Source organism: Nycticebus coucang, chromosome 3, assembly GCF_027406575.1.
Source record: "Nycticebus coucang isolate mNycCou1 chromosome 3, mNycCou1.pri, whole genome shotgun sequence".
Lineage (NCBI taxonomy): Eukaryota > Metazoa > Chordata > Mammalia > Primates > Lorisidae > Nycticebus > Nycticebus coucang.
This window is the reverse complement of record NC_069782.1, coordinates 20,361,211-20,388,573: the sequence shown is the minus strand read 5'-3', so window position 1 is coordinate 20,388,573 and position 27,363 is coordinate 20,361,211. Positions and strand designations below refer to the sequence as shown.

Below are 27,363 nucleotides of genomic sequence, written 5' to 3'. Positions count from 1 at the left end.
TTATATAGAAAGCAATCAGTAACCATGAATCTCTGGATTGTTAGATGCTAAGCTTTTAGAAGGTAGTAAATTATCTTTTCCTGTTTGTGTCCTCATCACCAGCGTGGTTCCCATCACTTAGGAGAAGCTTAATAATTTGTTTTAAAAAGTTCTGTATGCAGGGTGGCACCTGTGGCTCAGAGGAGTAGGGCGCCGGCCCCATATACTGGAGGTGGGGGATTCAAACCCAGCCCCGGCCAAACACTGCAAAAAAAAAAAAAAAAAAAAGTTCTGTATGTGTAAAAAAAGAAGGAACTCTGCCAGAGAAAGGGTGAAGTTGCATGCGGGTAGTTTGAGAAAAAAGCAACTCATTTGCATTTGTGGGTAGGAAATTATCTTTTAGTTTAAAAATAGTTGATAACATACACGTAGCTGTATGGTGCTTCCCACACTAGAATAGTCATAACCAAATGAAGCTGCCACAAGTTAGCCCTAACATTCCAAGTATCTAATAAGCTGTAGTTTACATTTTATTATCATACTTATTTCTTTTAAATAATAGACATATATTTAAATATTGTAAGGACAAAGAAAATAATGGTTTCTTTTTACTAGAGCATTATTTTTTTTAGGTTCTAAGTCCTGGTCAATCTTCCAAGCAATGAGCTTATGAATTTAGAACAATTTTTTTTTTCTTTTTCAGAGACAGAGTCTCACTTTGTCACCCTTGGTAGAGTGCGGTGGTGTCACAGCTCACAGCAACCCCCCAGTTCTTGCGCTTAGGTGATTCTCTTGCCTCAGCCTCCTGAGTAGCTGGGACTACAGGTGCCCACCACAATGCCCAGCTATTTTTTGTTGTAGGTTGGCTGGGGCTGAGTTTGAACCCACCACCCTTGGTATATGAGGCTGGTGCCCCACTCACCGAGCCATAGGTGCCGCCTGAATTTAGAACAATTTAGTAAACCTCTCACTGCAGAGAAATAATGTTGGATTTTATCCACATCTAAGTCCCTCCAATAAACATAACTCCAGGCTTTGAAGTAATCAAATCTCCTGTATTCAGTGATTCAGCATTTGATCAAGTTTGGGAAATTTTCTTTGTATTGTTTTTAATACTTTAAGCATCAGTTGATTATGCTCTGGCTTAATGTCATAAATTAGTTTGGACTGGAGAAGGATATTACACAAACTACTTGGAATTTTCCATGGTCAGCTTAACTTGCAGAAATGTAAATACAGGCACTGCGGACATCCACCGATTGCCTGGCACAACCTCCCCTGAATAACTGTGTACACATAACAGCCTCAACAGCTTCTAAACCACAGGCAAGCGAACCCCTGGCTCTCCTTAGCCCTTAGAGTTTCCTGGACACGCCTCATTAACAAGGAGACAGGTGAGGTGATGGGTGGGGCTGGGGCAGGGCCAACTGCACTGCTGAAACAATGAGGGAGCTTCCTAGAGAGACTGCTTCTTCAAGGCTGGGAAGCAGCTGCTGTCCCCTTTCACTTGCGCTCTTGTTTTTTGAATCAGGCCGCCATGCATAACTGTGCCAGCCAAATATTACTGCCTCGTTTGTGTGATGGAATTGTTTGTAAATAAAAAGAGGCTGCCCGCAGTGTCTGTTGGTTCCCCCATTGGTGTTATGCTCATCAGAATTCCAACATCAGCACAACCATCAGTTGACAGGGTCCCCAAGTCTGGTCTCCACCTCCTGCTAGAACCCCTTCTTGCCTCCAGCTGCTTACCTTCCCAAACATGCAAATAAACTTTCCCCTAGGACATCCTCCGTTTCCTTCCCTTTCTCCACAAACAAGCAAATAAACTTTCCCCTAGGACATCTGCTCTGCCTGTGCTTCTGTTTCTAGTATGTGGCTGATGGAGGTTCCAGAATTACTGTCAAACCTGCTGTAGGATGAGTCACCTGGTGGCTGCTTTTTTATACCTTGGGGTCAAGACAGGCGGCTAAATTTCCTTGTCAGAGTTAATCATGTGGCAGAAGTGCTGCCCAAGGTTGGTAGCTGTCTCTGCTTTCTTCCTGGCACTGGCCCCACTTAGTTCTCCATGCCCCTGAGCTGTGCACTTGGAAGGGCCTCCTGCGTCTCAGGCAGCCTTCTCCACCTCACACTCCTTCAGCATGCAAAATGGTTATAGTGGGAAAGGTGATGGTGTTAAGTTCTAAACCAGGGGCAGCGCCTGTGGCTCAAGAAGTAGGGCGCTGGTCCCATATGCTGGAGGTGGCGGGTTCAAACCTAGCCCCAGCCAAAAACCAAAAAAAAAAACCTTAAATTATTGGGCAGCACCTGTGGCTCAGTTGGTAAGGCGCCGGCCCCATATACCGAGGGTGGCGGGTTCAAACCCGGCCCTGGCTGAACTGCAACCAAAAAATAGCCAGGTGTTGTGGCGGGCGCCTGTAGTCCCAGCTACTTGGGAGGCTGAGGCAAGAGAATTGCTTAAGCCCAGGAGTTGGAGGTTGCTGTGAGCTGTGTGAGGCCACGGCACTCTACTGAGGGCCATGAAGTGAGACTCTGTCTCTTAAAAAAAAAAAGTTCTAAACCAGGTGTCCTCAAACTTTTTTTTTTAATTTTATCATTAAAATTTTATTTATTTTTTTTCTGATTCCTGAATCTGCTTTCTTTCTCTGCATAAGGAACCCTGCACAGGCAATTCAAATTAAAACAAAATAAATATATGAATACTCATTATCATTCAAATTGTAATCATTAGGCATATTAATGTCACATATACTCTGTGATAAACATTTTGAAAAGCGATGTTTTATAATATGATACCAAGAAAACATAGCTGATATAGGTTATATAGGTGATCATTTTAATTGTGTAAGAAATACCAGAATACCGTTACAGTGATAGAAAAATATCTTCTTTCTGATCATTCACATTCAGCAATAGTGAAAATGCTCTCCACACACATCAGCTCTGAACAACTCCCTTCATGTCTGTTTCAAACCCACTATACCATTTATTGCTATTTAGATGATTGCACAGTTCACCATACAAATGTGTACCACTCGGATCCTCAATAAGTCTGAGAGGCAGATAACTTCCCAATCACAAAAACTTACCATAAGTATTGTGCAAATAAACATGGAAACCAGACCTGCTGTAATTAGGAGGAGCAGACAACTCTAACAGGAACACTGCACGTGTAACGCCGGCTACATTTGTACCCACTGGCCTGCATTCTCTGCCTCGCTTCCTCCTCTCTGAAGTGCTGAAGTGTAATTACACTAGAAAGTTACTAACGGGTGTACTATGAGAACTGTGTTTAAGAAAGCAAGGCTTGGGGGCGGTGCTTGTGGCTCAGTGAGTAGGGCGCCAGCCCCATATGCCCAGGGTGGCAGGTTCGCACCCAGCCCCGGCCAAACTGCAACAGAAAAATAGCCGGGCGTTGTGGCGGGCGCCTGTAGTCCCAGCTGCTCGGGAGGCTGAGGCAGGAGAATCACGTAAGCCCAAGAGTTAGAGGTTGCTGTGAGCCGTGTGATGCCGCGGCACTCTACCCGAAGGCGGTACAGTGAGACTCTGTCTCTACAAAAAAAAGAAAGAAAGCAAGGCTTGGGTGGCGCCTGTGGCTCCAGGAGTAGGGCACCAGTCCCATATGCCAGAGGTGACGGGTTCAAACCCAGCCCCGGCCAAAAACCACAAAAAAATAAGCAAGGCTTTCAGATAAGTAATCTCCAAAGATTTTCTATCTTATGTATTTTTATGATCTTATAAAGGAGTGCTTTGTGTGCAACACCTGCAAATAGCAGTAAGTCTGCATTTCACTCAAGCCCAATAAGGACATGAAGCAGGCTACAATGGCAGCAATGATTCCCAGGGCAGCGTGTGCAAAATCCAATATTTTGCTGTCTATTTACATCATTGTGATCAGAAAAGAAATGTCACAAAACTTCCTTTCCCGGGCGGCGCCGGTGGCTCAGTTGGTAGGGCGCTGGCCCCATATACTGAGGGTGGTGGGTTCAAACCCGGCCCTGGCTGAACTGCAACCAAAAAATAGCCGGGCGTTGTGGCAGGCGCCTGTAGTCCCAGCTGCTTGGGAGGCTGAGGCAAGAGAACCGCTTGAGCCCAGGAGTTGGAGGTTGCTGTGAGCTGTGTGAGGCCATGGCACTCTATCGAGGGCCATAAAGTGAGACTCTGTCTCTACAAAAAACAAACAAACAAACAAACAAAAACTTCCTTTCCCAATGCACTTGAACTTATTCCCCACAATTCTGACAAACATCTCCTGTGACATGAGGTTCTCATCAGCCTGTGTGACCCTCAGCTCATTCAGCCTTTTCTTCTTCATCTGGCCTTTTTGGGTAGAGGCAGCAACTAGTTCATTTATAATTTCACAATTTCTGGCTTGGAGGCGGCAGCCACATGAACCTGAGCTGGCAGGTTCGAATCCAGCCCAGGCCTCCAAATAATAACAGCTGCAACCAAAAAATAGCTGGGCATTGTGGCCAGGGCGCCTGTAGTCCCAGCTACTTGGGAGGCAGAGAACTGCTTGAGCCCAGGAGCTGGAGGTTGCTATGAGCTGTGATGCCACAGTACTCTATCCAGGGCGACAGCTTGAGGCTGTCTCAAAAAATAAAAGATAATTTCACAATTTCCCCCGACTGTCTCAGAAAGTTTGGATCTCTCATGAAGCTCTATTTGACCAGCTGCACATTGAAGTAGCTCTTCCAGACCCACTCTTGCAGCTGTATCTGCCTCTCCACTCAGTCTGAAATCTAAGTGCTCTATTTTATAAGACAGGTCTGTTCTGCAGGGCTTCCACTCTCTGAGTTAATACTGGACATGTACGGCATGATTCTTGTGTCAATGTTGCGCATTCACCTTGTCCTTGTCCAGCCTTGTCTCCACGCAGCTTGCGGGAGAGTGTGTTGTTGGACGGTGTCGAGGTCCCGTCTGTCCCATTGCTGAGGCCTTCGGCACTGCGACCACTTCCCTGGTGCCCTGGACTAAAGCCCAGCGCGACCCGACCGCTGCAGCTGAGGTTCCACAGGGACCGCGGTGACTGTGCAAGTCCTCAGACTTTTTAAACAGGGGACCAATTCACTGTCCCTCAGACCGCTGGAGAGCCGGACTATAGTTAAAAAAAACTATGAACAAATTCCTATGCACACTGCACATATCTTATTTTGAAGTAAAAAAACAAAACGGGAACAAATACAATCATACCGCCGCACGTGGTCCGGGCCGCAGTTTAAGGACCCCTGTGCAGCAGGTTCTTACAGGTGTGACAACTGAAATTGAGATAATTGGGAATGAATCGTGACATTCTTGCTTTCTGCACACAAAGGCTTCTTGTGGGATTCTTCAGACTCTTTGAAATGTGTCCTTTTCAGTGTAATCTGTTTTTTTTTTTTTCCACTTTTTCTGGGATCAGTTTTTTCAAAACTTAAATTTCAGAGCTGTTTTTAAACTTGGAAGGACTCAAAATGGGTACTAATTGGGAGCTCTTTTCCCATCAGTTTTAAAACTGGGAAAGTTGCTATGTGAGCAGACTGGAAATGTAAAGATTTTAAAATTTGCACTACTAAATAAAAAATAGAACATTACAAACAATAACTTGGAACTCACTTGATTAACTGATAGACTACACCTGAAACATGGCTTTTTGTTTTTTTTTTTTTGAGACAGAGTCTTACTATGTCGCCCTCGGTAGACTGCCGTAGCGTCACGGCTCATAACAACCTCAAACTCTTGGGCTTAAGTGATTCTCTTGCCTCAGCCTCCCAAGTAGCTGGGACTACCGGCGCCTGCCACAACGCTGTTTTTTGTTGCAGTTGTCATTGTTTAGCTGGCCTGGGTTCAAACCCGCCAGCCTTGGTGTATGTGGCTGGTGCTGTAACCATTGTGCTACAGGCGCAGAGCAGTGAAAAATGTTTTACAGAAACTGTTTTTTATTAAAATAATTTAACACAGGCTCAGTGCCTATAGCTCAGCAGCTAGGGCACCAGCCACATACACCGGAGCTGGTGGGTTTGAACCCAGCCTGGCCCGCCAAACAACAATGACAACTACAACCAAAAAACAGCTGGGCATTGTGGCGGGCACCTGTAGTCCCAGCTACTTGGGAGGCTGAGGCAAGAGAATGCTTAAGCCCAAGAGTTGGAGGTTGCTGTGAGCTGTGATGTGACTGTACTCTACCGTGGGCGACATAGTGAGACTCTGTCTCAAAAAAAAAAAAAATTACCACAATTACTATCCCCTTAAAACCTTATTGTTTCCATATAGTACTAATAGAGATCAATAACATTGCTCACATTTTATCACTTACTTTCAGCACTGTAAAATCATGGGCGAATATCCAGTTACCAAAAAATTACAGTGACATTTTTACGTGTACTTCATATCTCAATAGTAGAATTTTCTTTTTTTCTTTTTTTGAGACAGAGCCGCAAGCTGTCACCCTGGGTAGAGTGCTGTGGCATCACAGCTCACAACAACCTCCAATTCCTGGGCTCAAGTGAGTCTCCTGCCTCTGCCTCCCAATGTAGCTGGGACTACAGGCGCCTGCCACAACACCTGGCTATTTTTTCGTTGCAGCCGTCATTGTTTGGCTGGTCTGGGCTGGATTCGAACCCGCCAGCTCAGGTGTATGTGGCGCCTTAGCCACTTGAGCCACAGGCACTGAGTAGAATTTTCAAACATGATTTTAGATCAGCAACTTATTTATTTATTTAGCGTTGTTTTTTGGCTGGGGCTGGGTTTGAACCCACCACCTCTGGTATATGGGGCTGGCGCCTTACTCACTGAGCCACAGGAGCCACCTGGATCAGCTATACTTTTTAAAACCCCAAATAGTCACACACTCTAGTCTTTACTAAGAATGAACATATATCTGGGGACAAGACATGATTGCAAGAGGGACTTTACCTAACAAATGCAATCAGTGTAACTTGGCTTATTGTACCCTCAATGAATCCCCAACAATAAAAAAAAAAAAAAGAATGAACATAGAACAAGTTTTTGGGGGTGAGAGATGGCAACACCATTCATCTTAAACATTTCCTAGCTTTTGACTCTGGAAAAACATTAAATGTAATCTCTCATGGTAGAAAAAATAAATTTCAGAATTTTCAGAGCCAGAACGAAACTACTTTAGATCTTTGGCATTCGAAGTGGCTTTTAAATACCCAGATAAAACTCAATAACAAATCCGCCAATTATATGGCTGCCCAGAGGTCTGAACTGAATGTAATAATCTGGGCATTTCTTCTCCTCCCCAGTGATACAGGAACAACACCTCCAGAGAGTGGTATTTTTGGATTTATGATAAACTTCTCTGCATTTCTTGGTAAGTACACAATAATCATAAATTAAGGAAAAATCCAATCCCAAATGAAGTCAGATGTGTTATTGACAGCTTGTTTTTAAGTTTTCAAAACGACAACCTTTGCAGCTAGAATTTTGAGAAACTAAAGTGACCAGAAATCCAATATTAGTTATGGCTTTATTATGGAACTTTTCTTTATTTTATGTGGTAAGAGCAAGAGCTCAAGTGTATGTGACTGGCACCTTAGTTGCTTGAGCCACAGGCACCAAGCCCCAATCACGACATTTTTCAAAGGTGAATACATGGGGTGGAGGGAGGGTAACGGGTGGGGCCACGCCTACGGTGCATCGTAGAATGGGTACAGGCAAAACTTACTAAATGCAGAATTCAAATGTCTTCATACAACAACTAAGAAAATGTCATGAAGGCTATGTTAAACAGTTTGATGAAAATATTTCAGATTGTTTCTCTGTGCCTGTGGCTCAAGCAGCTAAGGCACCAGCCACATACACCTGAGCTGACGGGTTCAAATCCAGCCCGGGCCCACCAAACAACAATGACGGCTGCAACCAAAAAAATAGCCAGGCGTTGTGGCGGGCGCCTGTGGTCCCAGCTACTTGGGAGGCTGAGGCAAGAGAATGGCTTAAACCCAGGAGTTGGAGGTTGCTGTGAGCTGTGATGCTATAGCACTCTACCCAGGGTGACAGCTTGAGGCTCTGTCTCAAAAAAAAAAAGAAAATATTTCAGATTGTATATGAAATCAGCACATTGTACCTCTTGACTACACTAATGTACATGGCTGTGATTTAATAATAATAAAGAAAAGTGATACAAAACTTCTCTGTTTTTTATTCTAAAAAAAAAAAATTAGCTGGAATTGGTGGCTCTCACTTGTAATCCTACCACTCTGGGAGGCTGAGGCAGAGGGATCACTTGAGCTCAGGAGTTGGAGACCAGCCTCAGCAAGAGCAACGACCCTATCTTTATTTTATTTATTTATTTATTTTGAGACAGAGTCTGACTTTGTCACCCTCGTTAGAGTGTTGTGGTGTCACAGCTTACAGCAACCTCAAACTCTTGGGTTCAAGGAATTCTCTTGTCTCAGCCTGCCAAGTAGTTGGGACTACAGGCAGCTGCTTATAATGCCTGGCTATTTTTTAGAGATGGGGTCTCGAACTTGCTCAGGCTGATCTCAGAACCTGTAGCTCAGGCAATCCACCTGTCTCGGCCTCCCAGAGTGCTAGGATTATTGGTGTGAGCCACTGTACCCAGCCCGACACCCCATCTTTACTAAAAATAGAAAAATTAGCTGGGTGTTGTGGCAGGCGCTTGTAGTCCCAGCTACGTGGGAGGCTGAGGCAGGAGGATGACTTGAGCACAGGAGTTTGAGGTTGTCATCAGCTATTAATGACATGGCACTCTAGCCTGGGCAAGAGAGTGAGACTCTGTCTCAAAAAAAAAAAAAAAAATCAAGTAATGATAGTTCATTAAAGTTCCTTTCTTTTCCAGGTGCAGCCACGATGTACACAAGATATAAAATAGTGGAGAAACAAAATCAAACCTGCTATTTCAGCACTCCTGTTTTTAACTTGGTGTCATTAGTTCTCGGATTGGTGGGATGTATCGGAATGGGCATTGTTGCCAATTTTCAGGTATGACCTGAAGCTTCTTTGGTTTTTGGAGGTGATGGGGTGCACATGTCCAAGAAGAGAAGCAGGAATGCAGGAGGCACATTTGCTCCAGGATAGCTATTAAATGGTTGATGAGTTTACAAAAATTAGTTTGTTTTTAGAAAAAAAATTTTGGTTTTTTTGAGACTGAACCTCATTCTGTCACCCTTGGTAGAGTGCTGTGGCATTATCACAGCTCACAGCAACCTCAAAATCCTGGGCTCTAGTGATTCTCTTGCCTTAGCCTCCCGAGTAGCTGGGACTACAGGTGCCTGGCACAACGCCCGGCTATTTTTTGATTGTAGTTGCTCTTTGTTGTTTGGTGGGCCGGGGCCAGGTTTAAACCTACCACTCCTAGTGTATCTGGCGCCCTAGCCGCTGAGCTACAGGCGCCGAGCCCACTCATGCAATTCTAATAAAAGCCTTACAGGATAGGTACAAGACTTTATCTATTGTCTGTATTTATCACTGGCGAAATGGAGTCCCAGAAAAGTTCACACTTGCCTAAGATCATATGAGTAATTGTGACAGTGGTGGGCTTCAAACTAAGGTAGTGTTCCCTGAGCCAGTGGGAAGATTTATCCTCAATGCCCAAATGAAGAAATACCTGGGAGCAAAAAGCAAGCATATAACTCACAGCTCTATCATCAGAAAGCACAATGGAAAAAACAAAAAGGGGAGGTCTAGAAGGATGTGATTTGTCTAGCACAGTGTGGATTGTTTTGGGGGGCCTTGTATACACCCCTTTATCTTCTGAATAACTTAATATCAGAAGAAGCACAGATGTAATTATTTATTTAATTATTATTATTTTTTTTTTTTTTGCAGTTTTTGGCCGGGGCTGGGTTTGAACCTGCCACCTCTGGTATATGGGGACAGCGCCCTACTCCTTGAGCCACAGGTGCTGCTCCTGCCTTTTTTTTGATACAGTCTTACTTTGTCACCCTTGGCAGAGTGCCGTGGCATCATATCTCACAGCAACCTCAAACTCCTGGGTTCAAGCCATCTTCTTGCTTCAGTTTTTTCTATTTTTAATAGAGATGGGGTCTCGCTGTCAGTCAAAGCAATCCATCCCTTCTGATGTGAGCCACTGCACCAGGCCTGTCATTTTTTTTTTGAGACAGTGTCTCACTTTGTCACCCTTGGTAGAGTGCCCTGGCATGATAGCTTACAGCAACCTCCAACTCCTGGGCTCAAGCAATCCTCTTGCCTCAGCCACACCCAAGTAGCTGGGACTACAGGCATGTGCCATGACGCATGGCTAATTTTTCAATTTTTTTTAATAGAGTTGGGGTCTTAACTAAAAATAGAACACTCCTGAGCTCAAGTGACCCCCTCCTTGGCCTCCCCGAATGCTAGGATTATAGCCTGGCCCAGATGTCATTTTTTTTTTTTTTTTTTAATTTAGAACATAAAATATGTTTAATCTTTCCATGTGTCATTTCAAAATTATATGGATTCTGAAAAATACAACCTTGTTTTTATATTCAGGCCCAAGTTTCATGATGTGTCTTTTATAGTATGGTTATTTTGGTGTTTTTTTTTTGTTGTTGTTGTTGAGACAGGGTCCCACCCTATGCCCCTGAGCAGAGTGCAGTGGGCGTGGTAGCTCACCGCAACCTCAGACTTGAGCTGGGGGCACCCCGCTGCCGCAGCCTCCGGAAGCCGCTGGGATTATAGGCGCTCGCCCCCGGCTGGGTTTTTCCATTTTTTTCATGAGTCGGGGTCTCACTGTCACATTTTTTAAACCACAAAGGGCAGACCTTCGTTTTAGGAAGAAAACTTACATGGTGAGATAATTGAATTTTTGATTCTCTTTAAGTCTGCAATGAAGTGATTAAATCATTACAAAAACCAGAAATAGAATCTTCAATAGAATCTTTAACTTCTCAGGTTAAAGCGTTTGACTTGTCATTGTTCTGATAAAGATGTCTTTACAGATTTCTTGTTTGATATCCTGCAATTCATTTTCAGCATGCTGGGAGCAAACCAACTGGCCGGACCTGTTGCCTTGAGAATTAGAGGTGTGGGGGCCAGAGAGAGTGTGACTGCCTCTGGTGGTTTCTTTGAGTAACAGGAAATAACATTTCTAAGAAGTTAACAGATAACTAACTACCTCTCTTTCCCAAACAGGTGGGTGGGATGGTTTCTTTTTGGTGCATCCTCACTGCTCTCTGGCAGTGCTTTCTTGTTCTTTCAGAAGTTTTCCTTTTTGAAATCTTGCCATTTGGGACAACATGGAAATCAGTCTGTCACAGAAGGAAAATTACTGCATGACCCCATTTATATGTGGGATCTAAAAAAGTCAAACTCATAGAACCAGTAAACAGGGTTTGCCAGGGATGGAAAATGGGGAGATGGTCAAAGGATACAAAGTTTCACTTAGGAATAAATTCTGGAGCTCTAATTGTGCAGTATGGTGGCTATAGTTAATAACATTGCATATTTCAAAATCGCCAAAACACTATATTTCAAATGTTCTCATCACAAAAAAGCAATAAATATGTGAGGTGATGGATACATTAGTCTTGATTTAATCATTCCACCATGCAAACATATATCAAAACATATACAAGCCCCATAAATACATACAATTATTATTTGTCAATTAAAAATAAAATTAAAAAGCCAGGCACAGTGTCTCAAGCTTGTAATTTTAGCACTCCGGGAGGCTGAGGTAGATTGCCTGAGCTCAGAAGTTCAAGACCAGCCTGAGCAGGAGTGAGACCCTGTCTTAGCTAAAAATGGAAAAATTAGCTGTGCACCTGTAGTCTCAGTTATGAGGCTGAGGCAGGGAGATTGCTTTAACCCAGGAGTTAGAGGTTGCTGTGGGCTATGATGATGCCATGGCATTCTAGCCTGGGCAAGCAGAGTGAGACTGTCTCAAAAAATTAATTAATTGGCTCCTACGCCTGTGGCTCAAGTGACTAAGGCACCAGCCACATACACCTGAGCTGGCAGGTTCAAATCCAAACCGACCTTGCCAAACAATAATGACGGCTGCAACCAAAAAACAGCTGGGCGTTGTGGCGGGCACCTATAGTCCCAGCTACTTGGGAGGCAGAGGCGGGAGAATCGCTTGAGCCCAGGAGTTGGAGGTTGCTGTGAGCTGTGATGCCACAGCACTCTACCCAGGGTGACAGCTTGAGGCTCTGTCTCCCAAAAAAAAAAAAATAATAATTAATTAATTAAATTTTAAAATGTTTTCTTTATGGAAAAAAAGAAAAGAAAAAGGCTGGCACAGTGGCTCCCGCCTGTAATCCTAGCACTCTGGGAGGCCGAAGCATGTCTAGTGCCTGAGCTCAGGAGTTCGAGACCAGCCTAAGCAAATGTGAGACCCCCCATGTCTAAAAATAGCCGGGCGTTGGGGCAGCTACTTGGGAGGCTGAGACAAGAGGATCACTTAAGTCCAAGAGTTTAAAGTTGCTCTGAGCTGTGATGCCTCAGCGTGACAAAGTGAGATTCTGTCTCAAAAAAAGAAAAGTATCTGTGGCTCAAAGGAGTAGGGCACCGGCCCCATATGCCAGAGGTGGTGGGTTCAAACCCAGCCCCAGCCAAAAAAAAACCAAAAAAAACCCTGCAAATATTAGGGGAAAAAAAGTATCCTTTTTGAAAAAAAATTTGTTTCACCCTGCCAGTATTCTAGTATTTAGTGCTTTTTTTTTTTTTTTTTTTTGTTAGAGACACAGTCTTACTTTATCGCCCTCAGTAGAGTGCAATGGCATCACAGCTCACAGCAACCTCCAGCTCTTGGGCCTAGGCGATTCTCTTGCCTCAGCCTCCCAAGCATCTTATTTTCTACTTTTTAAACAACATTTTACAATAATAGAGTTTCTAAAAAGGGGCCCACAAAGGATGCCAGGTTTTCATCTTCTCTATCCAAAATTCATATCTAAGAATCATTTCCCTTCTAAAAAACATCGTTGATTAGATAGAGTGGCACCATCATGGAACGAGTTGTGTACTTTTGTACAAAATTCTTTTTTTCCTTCATTTTTTTTTTTTGTAGAGACAGAGTCTCACTTTATGGCCCTCGGTAGAGTGCCATGGCCTCACACAGCTCACAGCAACCTCCAACTCCTGGGCTTAAGCGATTCTCTTGCCTCAGCCTCCCGAGCAGCTGGGACTACAGGCGCCCGCCACAACGCCCAGCTATTTTTTGGTTGCAGTTTGGCCGGGGCTGGGTTTGAACCCACCACCCTCGGTATATGGGGCTGGCGCCTTACCGACTGAGCCACAGGCGCCGCCCCTTTTTTCCTTCATTTTTTTTTTTTTTTTTTTTTGTAGAGACAGAGTGTCACTTTATGCCCTTCGGGTAGAGTGCCATGGCATCACACAGCTCACAGCAACTTCCAACTCCTGGGCTTAAGCGATTCTCTTGCCTCAGCCTCCCGAGTAGCTGGGACGACAGGAGCCCGCCACCATGGCCATCTATTTTTTGGTTGCAGTTCAGCCGGGGCCGGGTTTGAACCCGCCACCCTCGGTATGTGGGGCCGGCGCCTTACCAACTGAGCCACAGGCGCCGCCCTTTTTCCTTCATTTTTGAGACAGAGTGTCACTATGTCACCCTGGCTAGTTTTTCTGTTTTTATTTTATTTATTTGTTGTATTATTAATTTTTTTAGAGACAGAGTGCCATCATATCGCATCTCATAGCAACCTCAAACTCTTGGGCTCAAGCCATTCTCTTGCCTTAGCCTCCCAAGTAGCTGGGACTACAGGCTCCGTCACAACGCCCAGCTACTTTTCTTTTTAATTTTTTTTATTTTTAATTTCAGTGTGCTTGTTCATTCTTCTTTGTTTGAAGTACTCCTTTTTTGTTGATTTTCTTCTTTCTCCTGCGGTGCTGGCTGTTTTTGATGTTGTTGGTAGAGACGGGGTCTTACTCTGGCTGACTGCTGCTCATATGGGTATTGAACCTCTGAGCTCAGGCAATCCCACCCGCCTTGGCATCCCACAGCACTGGGACTACAGGCATGAGCCACCACGCCCAGCCCTGGCTATTTTTTTTATTGTTGTTTGGCAGGCCCTGGGCCAGGTTCAAACCTGCCAGCCCTGGTGTATGTGGCTGGTGCCTTAGCCGCTGGGCTACAGGCACCGATCCTGTACAAAATTCTTATACAAAATGTGTCATGTAATCTTCACTGCAAACCTGCAAGAAAGGGATGATTATGCCCATTTTACAGATACAGAAATCAAGGCTTTACACTGAGATCACAGAGCCAAGTGGTAGCCAGGTGTGCCAGAATTCAACTCTCTCACCTCCTAGATAGATGTCAGTCTTTCCCTGTTCCCTGTTCCCAGGTTCACTGTGGAACTAGTTCTTCGCAGTGATTTCACCATTGGCAAGGTTTCTCTCTGTTGGTGGTCTTCTGTACGCAGCCACATTTTCCACGGAGTGGTGCGTCTGTGATGACTGGTGGCTCAGAGGAGCCCAGAGCGAGCGTGTGCTCGTGGCTGGATGTGACAGACTCAGGCCCAGTAACACACTTGTGATTATCTCTCCAGGAGTTGGCCGTGCCCGTGGTCCACGACGGGGGCGCCCTTTTGGCTTTTGTGTGCGGTGTCCTGTACACGTTTCTACAATCCATCATCTCTTACAAATCGTGTCCCCAGTGGAACAGCCTCTTGACGTGCCACATACGGATGGCCATTTCTGCCGTTTCCTGCGCGGCTGTCGTCCCCAGTATCCTTTTTTACGTTTGTCACTTGTTGAAGGAAAAAAAATACTCAGTGACGCTTGCTAAGGCATGGTAAGAAAACTTTATTCAGGACCACTGTGGATTCAGGATCGCTGCCGTGGGGTCTTACAGTGATGGGGAGAGATTGGGGCTCAGCTCCAGAATCCAGCCAGGGCAAGTGGGAATTTATAGCCAGTGGGCAGGATGGAGGGTCGGATGGAAAAGTACTTCAAAGAAACATGAAAGGTGAAAGGGATTCGGGCTGAACAGAACTAATAGTCTCAGTGAAGACAGGCTGGGGGATCAGACATCACCTGTGGGACAGTGGGAGCGAGAAATCTGATAAGATGCTGAAGGTAAGGGGTTCTTGCTAAACTGACTTAAACTACTGTGCATGGAAGTGCACAGATGGGCCTCAGAGAAGTTTTAGGGAGCCTGACTAAAGTTTGGCCAAGCAAAGAATCTTTGTCCCAGAGTCCTAGGAAGTTTGACAACAGCCCCTCTCACTGCACACATTAAAAGGGCAAAATTCTTCAGAATTATTGGAATAAAAGTGTAAATCATTAAGAAAAGATTTCAACATTGGTTAGATCAAAAGATTCTTTGGGGAAAAGAATGTGTGGTGAAAGGAGGGTGGGAAAATGTAGGAACACTTCAGCCTCTCATTTTCCTTCTCATGGGCTCGATTTCATGAGCTGCGTGGAAATATTTTGCTTTGTAGTACTTGGCTAAAGACTCCAAATATTGATACTGTACTTAAAGTTACAGCCCTGTGAAGTACAGAGGCCAGACTGCCCCTCTTCCCAAATGTAGGTGGCAAGATGGTTTGATTAGCTGGTCCATAGTAAGTGATTTAAAGAAGTTCTGGATTACTTATTACTCAGTCAATTAAAGTACATTTAGCATTTTCTTTCTATAGTTGCTGACTTCATTTTTGAAAATGAAATTCATTTTGTTCTTTATGTCAACAATGTGAAAAGAAAGTGTAATCATGTTTGAATCTTCTGATTTAGAGGAAATGAAAGATGCCGTGGCATCATAGCTCATAGCAACGTCAAACTCTTGGGCTCAAGGGGTCCTGTTGCCGAAGCCTCCCAAGTAGCTGGGACAACAGCGCCTGTTACAACGCCCAGCTAGTTTTTCTATTTTTAGTAGGGACAGGGCCCTCGGTCTTACTCAGGCTGGTCTCAAACTTCTAGGCTCAAGGGATCCACCTGCCTTGGCCTCCTTGAGTGCTAGGATTACAGGTGTGAACCATTGCTCCTGGCTTCTCCTCCTCTTATTTATTTTTTAGAGACAAGATCTCACTCTGTCACACAGGCTCCAGTGATGTGGTATGATCATAGCTTACTGCAGCCCCAAACTCTTGGGGTCAAGTTATCCTCCCACCTCTGGAAGAGCTGGGACTACAGACCTATGCCACCACGCCTGGCAATCTTTTCTTTCTTTAATGAAGGATAGTAGAACCTCAATAAGTTGACCACCCAAGGGGGCTGTAATGAACTGGTCAAGATACAGAGGTTGTCAGCATAAGGAACTAAGGCCCACTGTACTGATACGTACATGTGGTGCATGTCCAGTCTATGAAAATTATGTCAACACGGGGGCTGCCTGTGGCTCAGTGAGTAGGGCACTGGCCCCATATACCAAGAGTGGCGGGTTCAAATCTGACCCCGGCCAAACTGCAACAAAAAAATTGCTGGGCGTTGTGGCGGGCACCTGTAGTCTCAGCTACTCTGGAGGCTGAGGCAAGAGAATGGCCTAAGCCCAGGAGCTGGAGGTTGCTGTGAGCTGTGACACCACGGCACTCTATCTAGGGCAACAAAATGAGACTCTGTCTCAAAAAAAAAAGAAAATTAGGTCAACTTAAGGAAGTGGTCAATGTAGGGAGGTGGTCAACTATGGAAGTTCTACTATATTTAATAAAGAAAATAAAAAAGCTGTGGTCTTGGCTTGGTGCCTGTAGCACAGTGGTGAGGGCACCAGCCACATACACCAAGGGTGGTGGGTTCGAACCCGGGCTGGGACAGCTAAAACAACAATGGCAACTGTGACAAAAAATAGCCAGGTGTTGCGGCGGACACTTTTAGTCCCAGCTACTTGGGAGGCTGAGGCAAGAGAATCGCTTAAGCCCAAGAGTTTGAGTTTGCTGTGAGCTGTGCTGCCATGACACTCTACCCAGGGTGACATAGACTCTGTCTCAACAAAAAGCGCGGTCTTTAAGGGGTAAGTTGCAGAATTTCCCATCCTTTAAAATACCATAGTAGTGGGCAGCGCCTGTGGCTCAGTGAGTAGGGTGCCGGCCCCATATGCCGAGGGTGGCGGGTTCAAACCCAGCCCTGGCCAAACTGCAAAAAAAAAAATAGCCAGGCATTGTGGCAGGTGCCTGTAGTCCCAGCTGCTTGTGAGGCTGAGGCAAGAGAATCGCGTAAGCCCAAGAGTTAGAGGTTGCTGTGAGCTGTGTGACGCCACGGCACTCTACCCGAGGGCAGTACAGTGAGACTCTGTCTCTACGAAAAAAAAAATAAAAAAATACCATAGTAGATATATTAGAGAAAGCTATAGGGTCATTACAAATGATGACTAATGTCAGACTGTGGGAAAATTGGAAGTCTGGGTTGAGTCATGGTATAAAGTGGGCAAGTTTGAGTGAAAACACATCATGTGCTTCTGAATATTATGCTTTGCATTTCTTTTTGTAAAATAGAAACTGTGTAAAATGTGAAGTCTTAAGTATGGTTTGGGGTTTTTTTCCATCTTAGAGAGGGAAAATTTTAATTACAAAATTTCCAAGCACAGAGGAACCAAATCCTAGTACTGAGAAATTTACCAACAAAGTATTACCCTTGTTCCTAAGATAGTTCTTTCTCAGTTTCCTTGTTCTATTTCTTTTTTTTTTGAGACAGAGTCTCACTTTGTCACCCTTGGTAGAGTGCTGTGGCATCACAGCTCACAGCAACCTCCAACTCTTGGGCTTAGGAGATTCTCTTGCCTCAGCCTCCCGAGTAGCTGGGACTACAGGCGCCCGCCACAAAGCCTGGCTATTTTTTGGTTGCAGTTTGGCCTGGGCCGGGTTTGAACCCACCACCCTCGGTATATGGGGCCAGCGCCCTACTCACTGAGCCACAGGTGCTACCCTCCTTGTTCTATTTCTGTTTTATTTTTTTGAGACAGAGTCTTACTCTGTTGGCCTTGGAGTCATAGCTCACAACACCCTCAAACTCCTGGGCTCAGGTGATCCTCTTGCATCAGCTTCCTGATTAGCAAGGACCACAGGCGCAGGCACCTTCCACCACCCTGACTAGTTTTTCTATTTTTAGTTGAGATGGGGTCTCGAACTCTTGATCTTAGGCTATCCATCCATCTTGGCCTCCCAGAGTGCTAGGATTACAGGTATGAGCCACCAAGCCTTGTTCTATTGAAGACGCTCATGCTTTCTCTGAACATATCATTAAAACTCTTAGCTTGTGTTAATTATAAAGGTTACAGTAGAAGACTTTGTAGTATTAAAAGCAAAGTTTCTTAGTGCAGGAAACCTTTCCTTGTTTCTAACTTTGGAGATGGATCCCTAGATATTAAAATCAATGGTTTAGCAGAGCAAACATTTTAGGCCTCAGATTTTCATATAGTCAAAGGTGTCTCATTCCTAGGAAGTTCTTATTATCGGCTATGTCAGGGGAAGCAGCACAGAACAGAAAGGAGTGATGCCCCTGTATCAAATTGACTCAACTGAATATTCATCCGTATGAAAAGGTCTTTTGTCTTAAAGTTTCACATGGTATTCATATTTCTTTCTTTTTTTTTTTTTTTTGTAGAGACAGAGTCTCACTTTATGGCCCTCGGTAGAGTGACATGGCCTCACACAGCTCACAGCAACCTCCAACTCCTGGGCTTAAGTGATTCTCTTGCCTCAGCCTCCCGAGTAGCTGGGACTACAGGCGCCCGCCACAACGCCCGGCTATTTTTTGGTTGCAGTTTGGCCGGGGCCGGGTTTGAACCTGCCACCCTTGGTATATGGGGCTGGCACCTTACCGACTGAGCCACAGGCGCCGCCTGGTATTCATATTTCTTTACAAAGAATCAAAAACATCTTCCAGATGCCCTGGTTCCTTCTTATTGCAATATTTCTGTGAAACATCCTCAGTTGACTCAGGAAGAAACTGAGGCACTTAGGCAGCATTAGAATCTTGCTTCTAAACCCTTCCTGCTAAATTATCCATCTTGTTCCCAGCTTCTAAAGCTTCTGCAGTTCTTTTTTTTTAGAGACAGAGTCTCACTTTGTCGCCCTCGGTAGAGTGCTGTGGCATCACAGCTCACAGCAACCTCCAGCTCTTGGGCTTATGCGATTCTCTTGCCTCAGCTTCCCAAGTAGCTGGGACTACAGGCGCCCGCCACAACACCCGGCTGTTTTTTATTGCAGTTTGGCCAGGGCTGGGCTCAAACCCACCACCCTCAGTATATGGGGCTGGTGCCCTACTCACTGAGCCACAGCCGCCACCGGCTTCTGCAGTTTTTTACAAAAATCATTGACCTCACAAAGCCCAAGTTCCTTTCAGGAGATACCTGATCTAGAAACCTTCAGTTTCTTCAAGCTCACTTTTACGCTTTCTCCTTTGGCTTAGCTGGTTTGGGTGCTCTGATTTCTGCCCATGCTCTTCTTGGCTGGCTGATCTCCATCTTTCTAGAGCTGTCAGTCCAACACGGTAACCACATGTGGCTTTTGCACACTTGGAATGTGGCTAGTCCAAATTGAGATGTACGCTAAAATATATACCTGATTTCAAAGGTTTAATAAGAAAAAAAAGATGTGTAGTATCTCTCTCTCTCTCTTTTTTTTTTTTGAGACAGCCTCACTCTGTCACCCTGGGTAGAGTGCTGTGGCATCATAGCTCACAGCAAACTCAAACTCTTGGGCTCAAACAATACTCTTGCCTCAACTTCCCAAGTAGCTGGGACTATAGGTGCTTGCCACAATGCTAGTGAATGTGTAATGTGAACACATTGTGCATTGGTAATATCTCAATAATTCTGTATATTATTACACATTTATAATATAATCATTAACCATATTATTTAACGCAGTGGCTCTCAACCTTCCTAATGCTGCCATGTATTTTCATTGTTACAAAGGAGTCCCGACCCACAGGTTGAGAACCGCTGATTTAATGTATTGAGTTAATAAGAGATATCATTTATCAATTTATAACATTGAATAATATGTCATTATAATGACAGATTTTTATACATTGGGTTAAATAAGGTACATTAATAAAATTAATTTCACTTGGTTCTTCTTAGCTTTCCAACTTTTTTTTTTTTTTTTTTTTGGCCGGGGCTGGGTTTGAACCTACCACCTTTGGCATATGGGGCTGGCGCCATACCCCTTTGAGCCACAGGCACCGCCCAGCTTTCTAACTTTTTAAAAATGTAGCACATTTAAAATTACACATGATATTTCTGTAGGATGGTGCTGCTTTCGAGAGCTCCAACGTCACAATTTAGATTAATTTCATCTCAGTGAAGCTTTGCCTAACAGCCCAAACCCTATTTCATTCTGAATTAGTAATTTTCTCTCTGAATCATCGCTGTACCCTATTTTCTTTTCTTTCAAGGGCGGCATATTCCTTGAGCTTCATCCAGCAAGGCTGTAGTATTTCTGAGATCTGAGACCAAGACTGTTTTTCCTGGGGTTTTCCCTCCCCCTCCCCCTTAATCCAGCTTGGTACCTGGTGTACCCAGAATGGACTTAGAGAGCTAATAAATGGAAGAAAATTTTTCTTTTACTTGTATGTAAAATGTGTCCCTGGAATAAGAGTTTTTTTTTTTTTTTCCCTAGTTTTTGGCTGGGTCAGATTTGAACCCACCACCTCCAGGATATGGGGCCAGTGCCCTACTCCTTTGAGCCACAGGCGCCGCCCACAGAATAAGAGGTTTTTAAACTGTTAGAAACAGAAGTATGGTAATGAAATGATAGAGAATCTTCTATGTTTCTTCTACTTTTATTTTGAGAAAGTAAGAAGTGTTAAGCTTTGCAACATATGGGGGGAGGTGCCGACTCTGCCAGCGGAAACTGCTGGGCTTAGCACTTGAATTCTTAATTTGTTTGTATACTTTTAGAGGATCTCCATTCTCTTGTCACTTTCTCTTTTGCATTTTAAGTTCAAGTTGTCACTTCCTTTGTGTACACAGTCCAGTATTAGGCTGTCCTGTAGGGGTTGATCATTGGTCTCCAAAGTCTTATGCACTGTGATTTTTTTTTTTTTTATTATTATTTGTAAGCTCTTTGGGCCAGGAAGGAAGGGCTCAGCTTATACTCAATTACCCCCAGTCTGTTTTTTAAAGATAAAAGTTTGAATTTCTGTCCCTTGTTTTGTGTATGAGCCCTGGCACTTCAAGATGTTAAATTTTCCTTAAAGCCATGATCTTAGAAATAGTATTTTAGGGGAGAAGCATTTTTATTCAGTAGCAAGTATTTATAAAGGGCCCATCTTAGACTTCTGTGCCAGCCATTTTGACCAAATTTAAACAGCTAGTTTTAGTGGAAACACCCAGAAATATGTAGGATTGAGTACAATGTAGCCACAGATTAAAATTTTGCTGAACAAACTGAAAAAGTGTTGCTAAGGAATTACTGTATTTCTGTGTTGTAACTTAACTACTCCTAATTGAATTGAAGGTTTGAGATCCCGAGAAGCTAATATCATTGGTTTGTTTGTAGAAATGTTGGTATTAACATTTTAACACTGAAACGGCATTGTTAGTGAGCTAATCTAGTCTTTTTGTCCCATTCTTTTTAAATTTCAGAGTAATATAAGGGTATAAATATCCAAGGATAGGTAACATTCAGAGGTGTAGTTGTGTTCATCACCCAGGGAGTGTGCCGTAACCCAAGCATTGTACCCATTGGGTGGGAGCCACCAAGCACTGCTTTCCCCCTCCTTGAACCTAATTGAGATTTTCATATGGTCTGTGATTGTTCGTCTCCTAATTTCAGATTGGCATTGAGTACATGTGATGCTTATTTTTCTAATCTTACAATATTTTACTTAGGAGAATGTTCTCCAGATCCATCCAGGATCATCTAGTCTTAATATTAAACACGATTTCCTGCTGCAGTTTCCTTAACAGTTTCCCCCTTTTTAGTGATTGCCTGTGCTTCACTAATTTCTATAACCAAGCTGGAGTGGAATCCAAAAGAAAAGGTAACATTTAAGTTGTTCTCCTTAAGACTGTTGAACCTGGTTGTTTGAGATTATGGCTGTGCAAAGCCTAGGAAGGATCCTTGTCATTTCTTAGAACAAGTTGCAAAAATGTGGAGTAAATATGATATGGCAATTTACTGTCCAATTATTTGGTAGTCTGTGTGTAGTAATTAGCTAGCAGGGTAATCCCAAATGGTTCCTGGATTATTTTCAACAATTTGAATTCCTAATTGCTTATTTTTCTTTCTTTCTTCTTCTTATTCCTTTTTTTTTTTTTTTGACACAAGAGTCTTATTCTGTTGTCCTCTACTGTGGTAGAGTGTAGTGGCATCAGAATAGCTCACTGCAAGCTGGCTACTGGAGGTCAGTGGTTAGCATGCTGGCACCACACCCCAGGAGTGGCAAGTTTGAGCTTCACCTGGGCTTGATGAACAAACAGAAAAAAACAAAAAAATTCAAGTCTCACCTGGGTCTGGGTCCTCGCCTGGGTCTGGGTCTTCACCTGGGTCTGGGTCTTCGCCTGGGCCTAGGCCTGGGGCCTGATTTTTTAAAAAAAGAATAGCTTACTGCAATCTCAAACTCCTGGGCTTGAGTGATCCTTTTTTTGCCTTGGCCGCCCAAGTAGCTACAGGTGCACTTCACTGCACCTGGCTAATCTTTTTTTATGTTTTTGTAGAGACAGGATCTCACTGTGTTACTCAAGCTGGTCTTAAGCAATCCTCGCGTCTCGGCCTCCCAAAGTGCTAGGATTATGGGCTTGAGCCACTGTGCCTAGCCCCCTGATTTCTTTCTGAAACATCTCAGCTATCTATGCTTAGGAAAAAGAGCTTGAACACTGGGATGGATTGACGAAATGGCACAGCATTAAGAGGGCAGGGAGAAGGTAGCTGCAATCAAGATGAGCCTAGTTTGGAAGTGCTGGGGGAGTATAGTTGAGGGGTGCTGGCAGGTGACTAACATGAGGATAAAGGGGCATGATAAATTAAGGATGATGTCCAAGTTTTTTTTCTCTTGATTAGCAGGCCTGGGGCCAGGACTACCAAGTTTTTGTCTTGGGTGAACCAAAGACTTTATTCCCTTGACCAGAGATAAGGTCTGTAGCATAAATAACTGGATCACTTTGGTTTTATAATCATTGACTCTAACTAAGGTTATTAGAAAACATTGAGGTGAAATGTCCAGTTAGAAACACAGGACTAGACCTCTGGTGGGATTGAGTCACCAGAGCATAGAGTGACTGATGATTTCTGGGCTAAACATCAGAGCACACGGAACCACATGTTCAGAATTGAGATTGACTCATGCAGTTAGATACCTGGAGTGCTGGTTCATCTAGATCAGCAGTTCTCAACCTGTGGGTTACAACCCACAGGAACTGTATTAAAGAGCCGAGGCGTTAGGAAGGTTGAGAACCACTGGTCTAGATGCCAATATAGGGGGATCAGCGATGCCCCAGGAAGAGAAGAAAGTGAGAGAAGAACAGGAGGGTTCTTCTGTTTTTCTTTTTGTTCCCCCAAGGAGCAGGTGAAGGAATGTCTTCAGTAAAGGAGAATTAAAGAGAGAGAGTCATGGCCCAAAGAGAAGCCGCAGAATTGTGCTGTGTGTAGTTGACTTCATTGTGTTTGCTGGGAGCGGGTGGAGGGAAGGGTGACCGTGGGATCGAGGGACCCCCAAGGAAGTTTATAGTTCAGAGGGGCAAACATCCCGTTGTCAACTGTTAAACGTAATACTTTGAAGAAGAAAAGAAATGCTCAGCTCAAGTTCAGACAACGTACTGTGGAAATACAGAAGCAATAGCAATTGATTCTAACTATGGAGTGAGAGAAGATAGTATCCTGGAGAGTCAGGAAAGGGCATTTTTCAAGGGAAAGGGAGACAGTTAACCCTGGCAAATGCAGCTGAACAGTCTTTAAGAATGAAGTCCCTCAGTTGCTCAATTTAAGCTATAAGGGAGTCACTCAAGTCTTTCCCAAAGCAGTTTCAGTAAGGTGTTGGGATTAGAAGCCACTTGAAGAGGTTAAAGAAATGTTGGGAGGAATGGTTCGTTCATTCAGCTCCCAGCCTGTGTTTGTTGAGTTCTATCCTGGACTGGAGGTGAGAGAAAGAGGAGCAGCCCAGTGGTGGCCAGAGCAGACACAGGGGGAGAGGAAGGCTTTCCCAGGGCTGAGGATTCTGGCAAGCCGGGAAGCCTGCCCAGACTGGTGAGGAAGACAATGATCTAGACGGGAGTTCAAATAGTGCTGCCTTTGTAACTTTACAATGGCCAAATCAGTCAGTAGTTTAGACCTAGACAAAAGGCATTTTCCCCCTTGAGGTGTGGGGAATTCTTTCTGTTTGCAGGGGGTTCAGTTCCTCTTTCATTGGTGAGAACCCTGTCTGAAACCTCAGATTGCCCAGGTGTACTTCACAATTCAGCCACTGGAGAGAGCCCTTGCACCACAAATCAGCCATTGGGAAGAGCTCTTCAAAGCCCCTCTCCAGGCAGTTAAAAATCAGTTGTATTCCACTTTCTTTCTTAAAAATGTGAAAAGTACCTGGTTTTCTATTCACTTTATAAATTACTGTGTCACTCTTGTATTGCCTTTTGTTCCCACTATCAACCCCCCCCCCAAAAAAACCCCTTTACATTAGTTCACTGAATAATCATTTAGGTACTCCCCCAAAGCAGGGGTGTCCAACTTGTGGTCCACGGGCTGAATGCTGATTTTGTGGTTCAATGCGCTTTCATTAATATCATGCTAGAGAGATTTCCCCCCCAAATCTGCCTCTATTTCTAGAAGCCATCTTCACTATCCAGGGACCGTATGGGTTGGGGTGGGTCCTCTGGTACTGGCACCCAACGGAGGGGGCCTCTGTTCTCCACCCCCTAATGTAGAGTGGCCTCGGGTGAGAAGAGAGGCTGCGGGAGGCATCCACGTGGACATCCCAGAGTGAAGTCCTTGACAATTTGACACTTGTCCACTAAATCTTTGTGGATGAAAGCATGATTTGAAGAACCCACCGTCACTAGGAACTGACCTTTGATGTAGCACATTTGTTTATTCACACTCGCAGCCTATAGCAGAGCAGAAAGGGAAGTAGGGGGGAAAATTAAGCCCTCATTTGAAACCAGAGGAGGCAAACTGACAGTCCCCAGGCTTCAGTGGGATGTGAGCTAATGCAGACCGTGCGTCTTCGACTTCCATGCAGTTTTAAAAATGCTATTAAACTAGTTGATAGTGTTTAAAAACCTGGAGATGGCTCACTATCTTTCCTCCCTTTTTGCAACCATCTGTTTTGTTTATTTTTATTAATTTTCTGGCCTCAGTAAGTAGTTTGGAACCTCTGCTTCAGGCCAGTCTCTCATTCTTGCCCCCAAGAAGCTGCACAGTTAACATGTGGATGTCTCGTTAATAACATGTGCTTTGCGGATATGTTTCCTTAATATTGTTAAGGAGAACTGTTTTCTGAACTAACGATTTCTATCACAACAGGGAAACACAAAACCCAGTTTCATCTAGATGCATACAATTATTTTTTGGAATAGGTTCAGCAGTGCTGACCTTCAGCTGGGAGGAGACCGAGTCACGCCTTGTATGGGAAGTTACTTCTTGAGTCCAAATTTGCTTCCCAGAGTCGACCATGTTGTAGTCCTCATTCTGTCTTTGGAAGTCATATAGAAGCAGTGTTAAAACCAGAGTGTGCAACAGCCAGAAAGAACTTCTGGGATAACTGCAGTCCTCACCAGGCAGGCATGCTGGCTTTACTTGGCGTCGCTTTTGTATTTCTCTGCAAAGTTCTGATGTGTGCCCTCTGGACAGCTTTTTCTCCTAGTCTAACCTTCTCTTTATTACCTTCTCATATTATCAGTATGTATCCTGAAGTCAGAAAATTCTGTTTCTTTCTCATTGCTACTAGGATTATATATATCACGTAGTGAGTGCGATCTGTGAATGGACCGTGGCCTTTGGTTTTATTTTCTACTTCCTAACATTCATCCACGACTTCCAGGTAAGTATTTATCAATTTGAATGTTATGAATTGCTGATGACTGGGATCGGTGAAAATTCACTGAAAATGTCTTCCATTTTATATTTTATTTTATTTTTTGAGACGGGATTTCACTACTGTTGCCCAGGTTGGCCTTGAACTCTTAGGCTCAAGTGATCCTCCTGCCTCAGCCTCCCAAAGTAGCTGGTATTACAGGCACCTGTCACTGTGCCCAACTGCATTTTTAGAAAGAGTACTTTCTTTTTTTTGGAGACAGAGTCTCACTTTATCGCCTTTGGTAGGTAGAGGGCTGTGGCTTCACAGCTCACAGCAACCCCCAACTCCTGGGCTTAGGTAGTTCTCTTGCCTCGGCCTCCCAAGTAGCTGGGACTACAGGCACCCACCACAATGCCTGGCTATTTTTTGTTAAAGTTAGGCCGGGTTTGAACCCGCCACCCTCGGGTATATGGGGCCATTGCCCTACCCACTGAGTCACGGGCACCGCCCAGAAAGAGCACTTTCTTTTTACCATTAATGAGTTTACAAAATATATATGTGTGTGTGTGTGCGTGTGTATTGTACAACTTGATTTATTAGCTTATTTCCAAAGGGAAGCATCTTTAACAACTCTCCTTACCAATGACAGTTTCATACACTCTCTGCCATTTGATGTGTTCAGAGTCATGTATGTATTTTGGTTGTTTTCTTTTTTAGGAAGTTTCACTTGCTAATTTCAAATAATAGAAAATATATCTTTTATTTTTTTTTAAAGAGACAGAGTTTCACTTTATTGCCCTCGGTAGAGTGCTGCGGTGTCAAAGCACACAGCAGACTCCATCTTCTGGGCTTAGGTGGTTCTCTTGCCTCACCTCCTGAGTAGCTGGGACTACAGGGAAGTAGAGGCAGAGAGAAGGTGAGACCTTCGCAGATTTAGCACAGGGGAAATCTTAATTTTGAGACAAGTGAATTATTAACCCAAAGGATGTGGGAAACCAAGAGACCTCGTTAGGTCCCAGCTCAAGCAGAGCACAAACCAATAGTGAGATCATCTCTTAGGTGGCTAAAGCTGTTGGAAATGTCATCAGCATCGGAAATGCTTAACTTCTTTTAAATGTTTTTCTGTTTTTAAAAAAATAGGGCGTCACCCTAAGGATATCCACAGAAATCAATGGTGACATTTGAAGAAAGAAGAATTATATCTCACTCAGTGAACGTCGCAGACAATTTCTAGAAGTGGTACAGAGGACAGGCAGGGTTTTGAGGCTGCCCTGATTAGACTGCATCTGAGGCACATCCAGGACTTGACTTTCACTAAGAATTCCCAGTAGTTGTACTATTTTCAAAGGTATGTTTCCCTAGAGAATGTAGAGCACCTATGACATTGCAGCCACGTATTCATAATTTTCTAAGTGGACACTTTTTCATATATAGAAAAGATAAGGTGTTACAGAAAATGGAGAGCAATTATTTTTGTACAGATGCTGTTGTATTTTTCTTTGTGTGTGAGTGATTTACGGAAATACACTGAATGAGAACTTCTAGTACTTTTATTACACAGTAAAATCAAGGGATATG

At 44.0% G+C, this 27,363-nt stretch overlaps 1 protein-coding gene across 1 annotated transcript in view; it reads left to right on the top strand.

Moving 5' to 3' along the window:
- Positions 1–27,064, top strand: part of DRAM1 (DNA damage regulated autophagy modulator 1) — a 49,131-nt gene extending 22,067 nt beyond the window's left edge. The window contains exons 2-7 of the mRNA XM_053582967.1: positions 7,221–7,288; positions 8,777–8,919; positions 14,445–14,622; positions 21,761–21,819; positions 25,717–25,809; positions 26,926–27,064. Coding sequence (XP_053438942.1) covers positions 7,221–7,288; positions 8,777–8,919; positions 14,445–14,622; positions 21,761–21,819; positions 25,717–25,809; positions 26,926–26,970 — 586 coding nt within the window. The 3' untranslated portion in view covers positions 26,971–27,064. The remainder of the gene's footprint in view (positions 1–7,220; positions 7,289–8,776; positions 8,920–14,444; positions 14,623–21,760; positions 21,820–25,716; positions 25,810–26,925) is intronic.
- Positions 27,065–27,363: the final 299 nt, after the last annotated feature.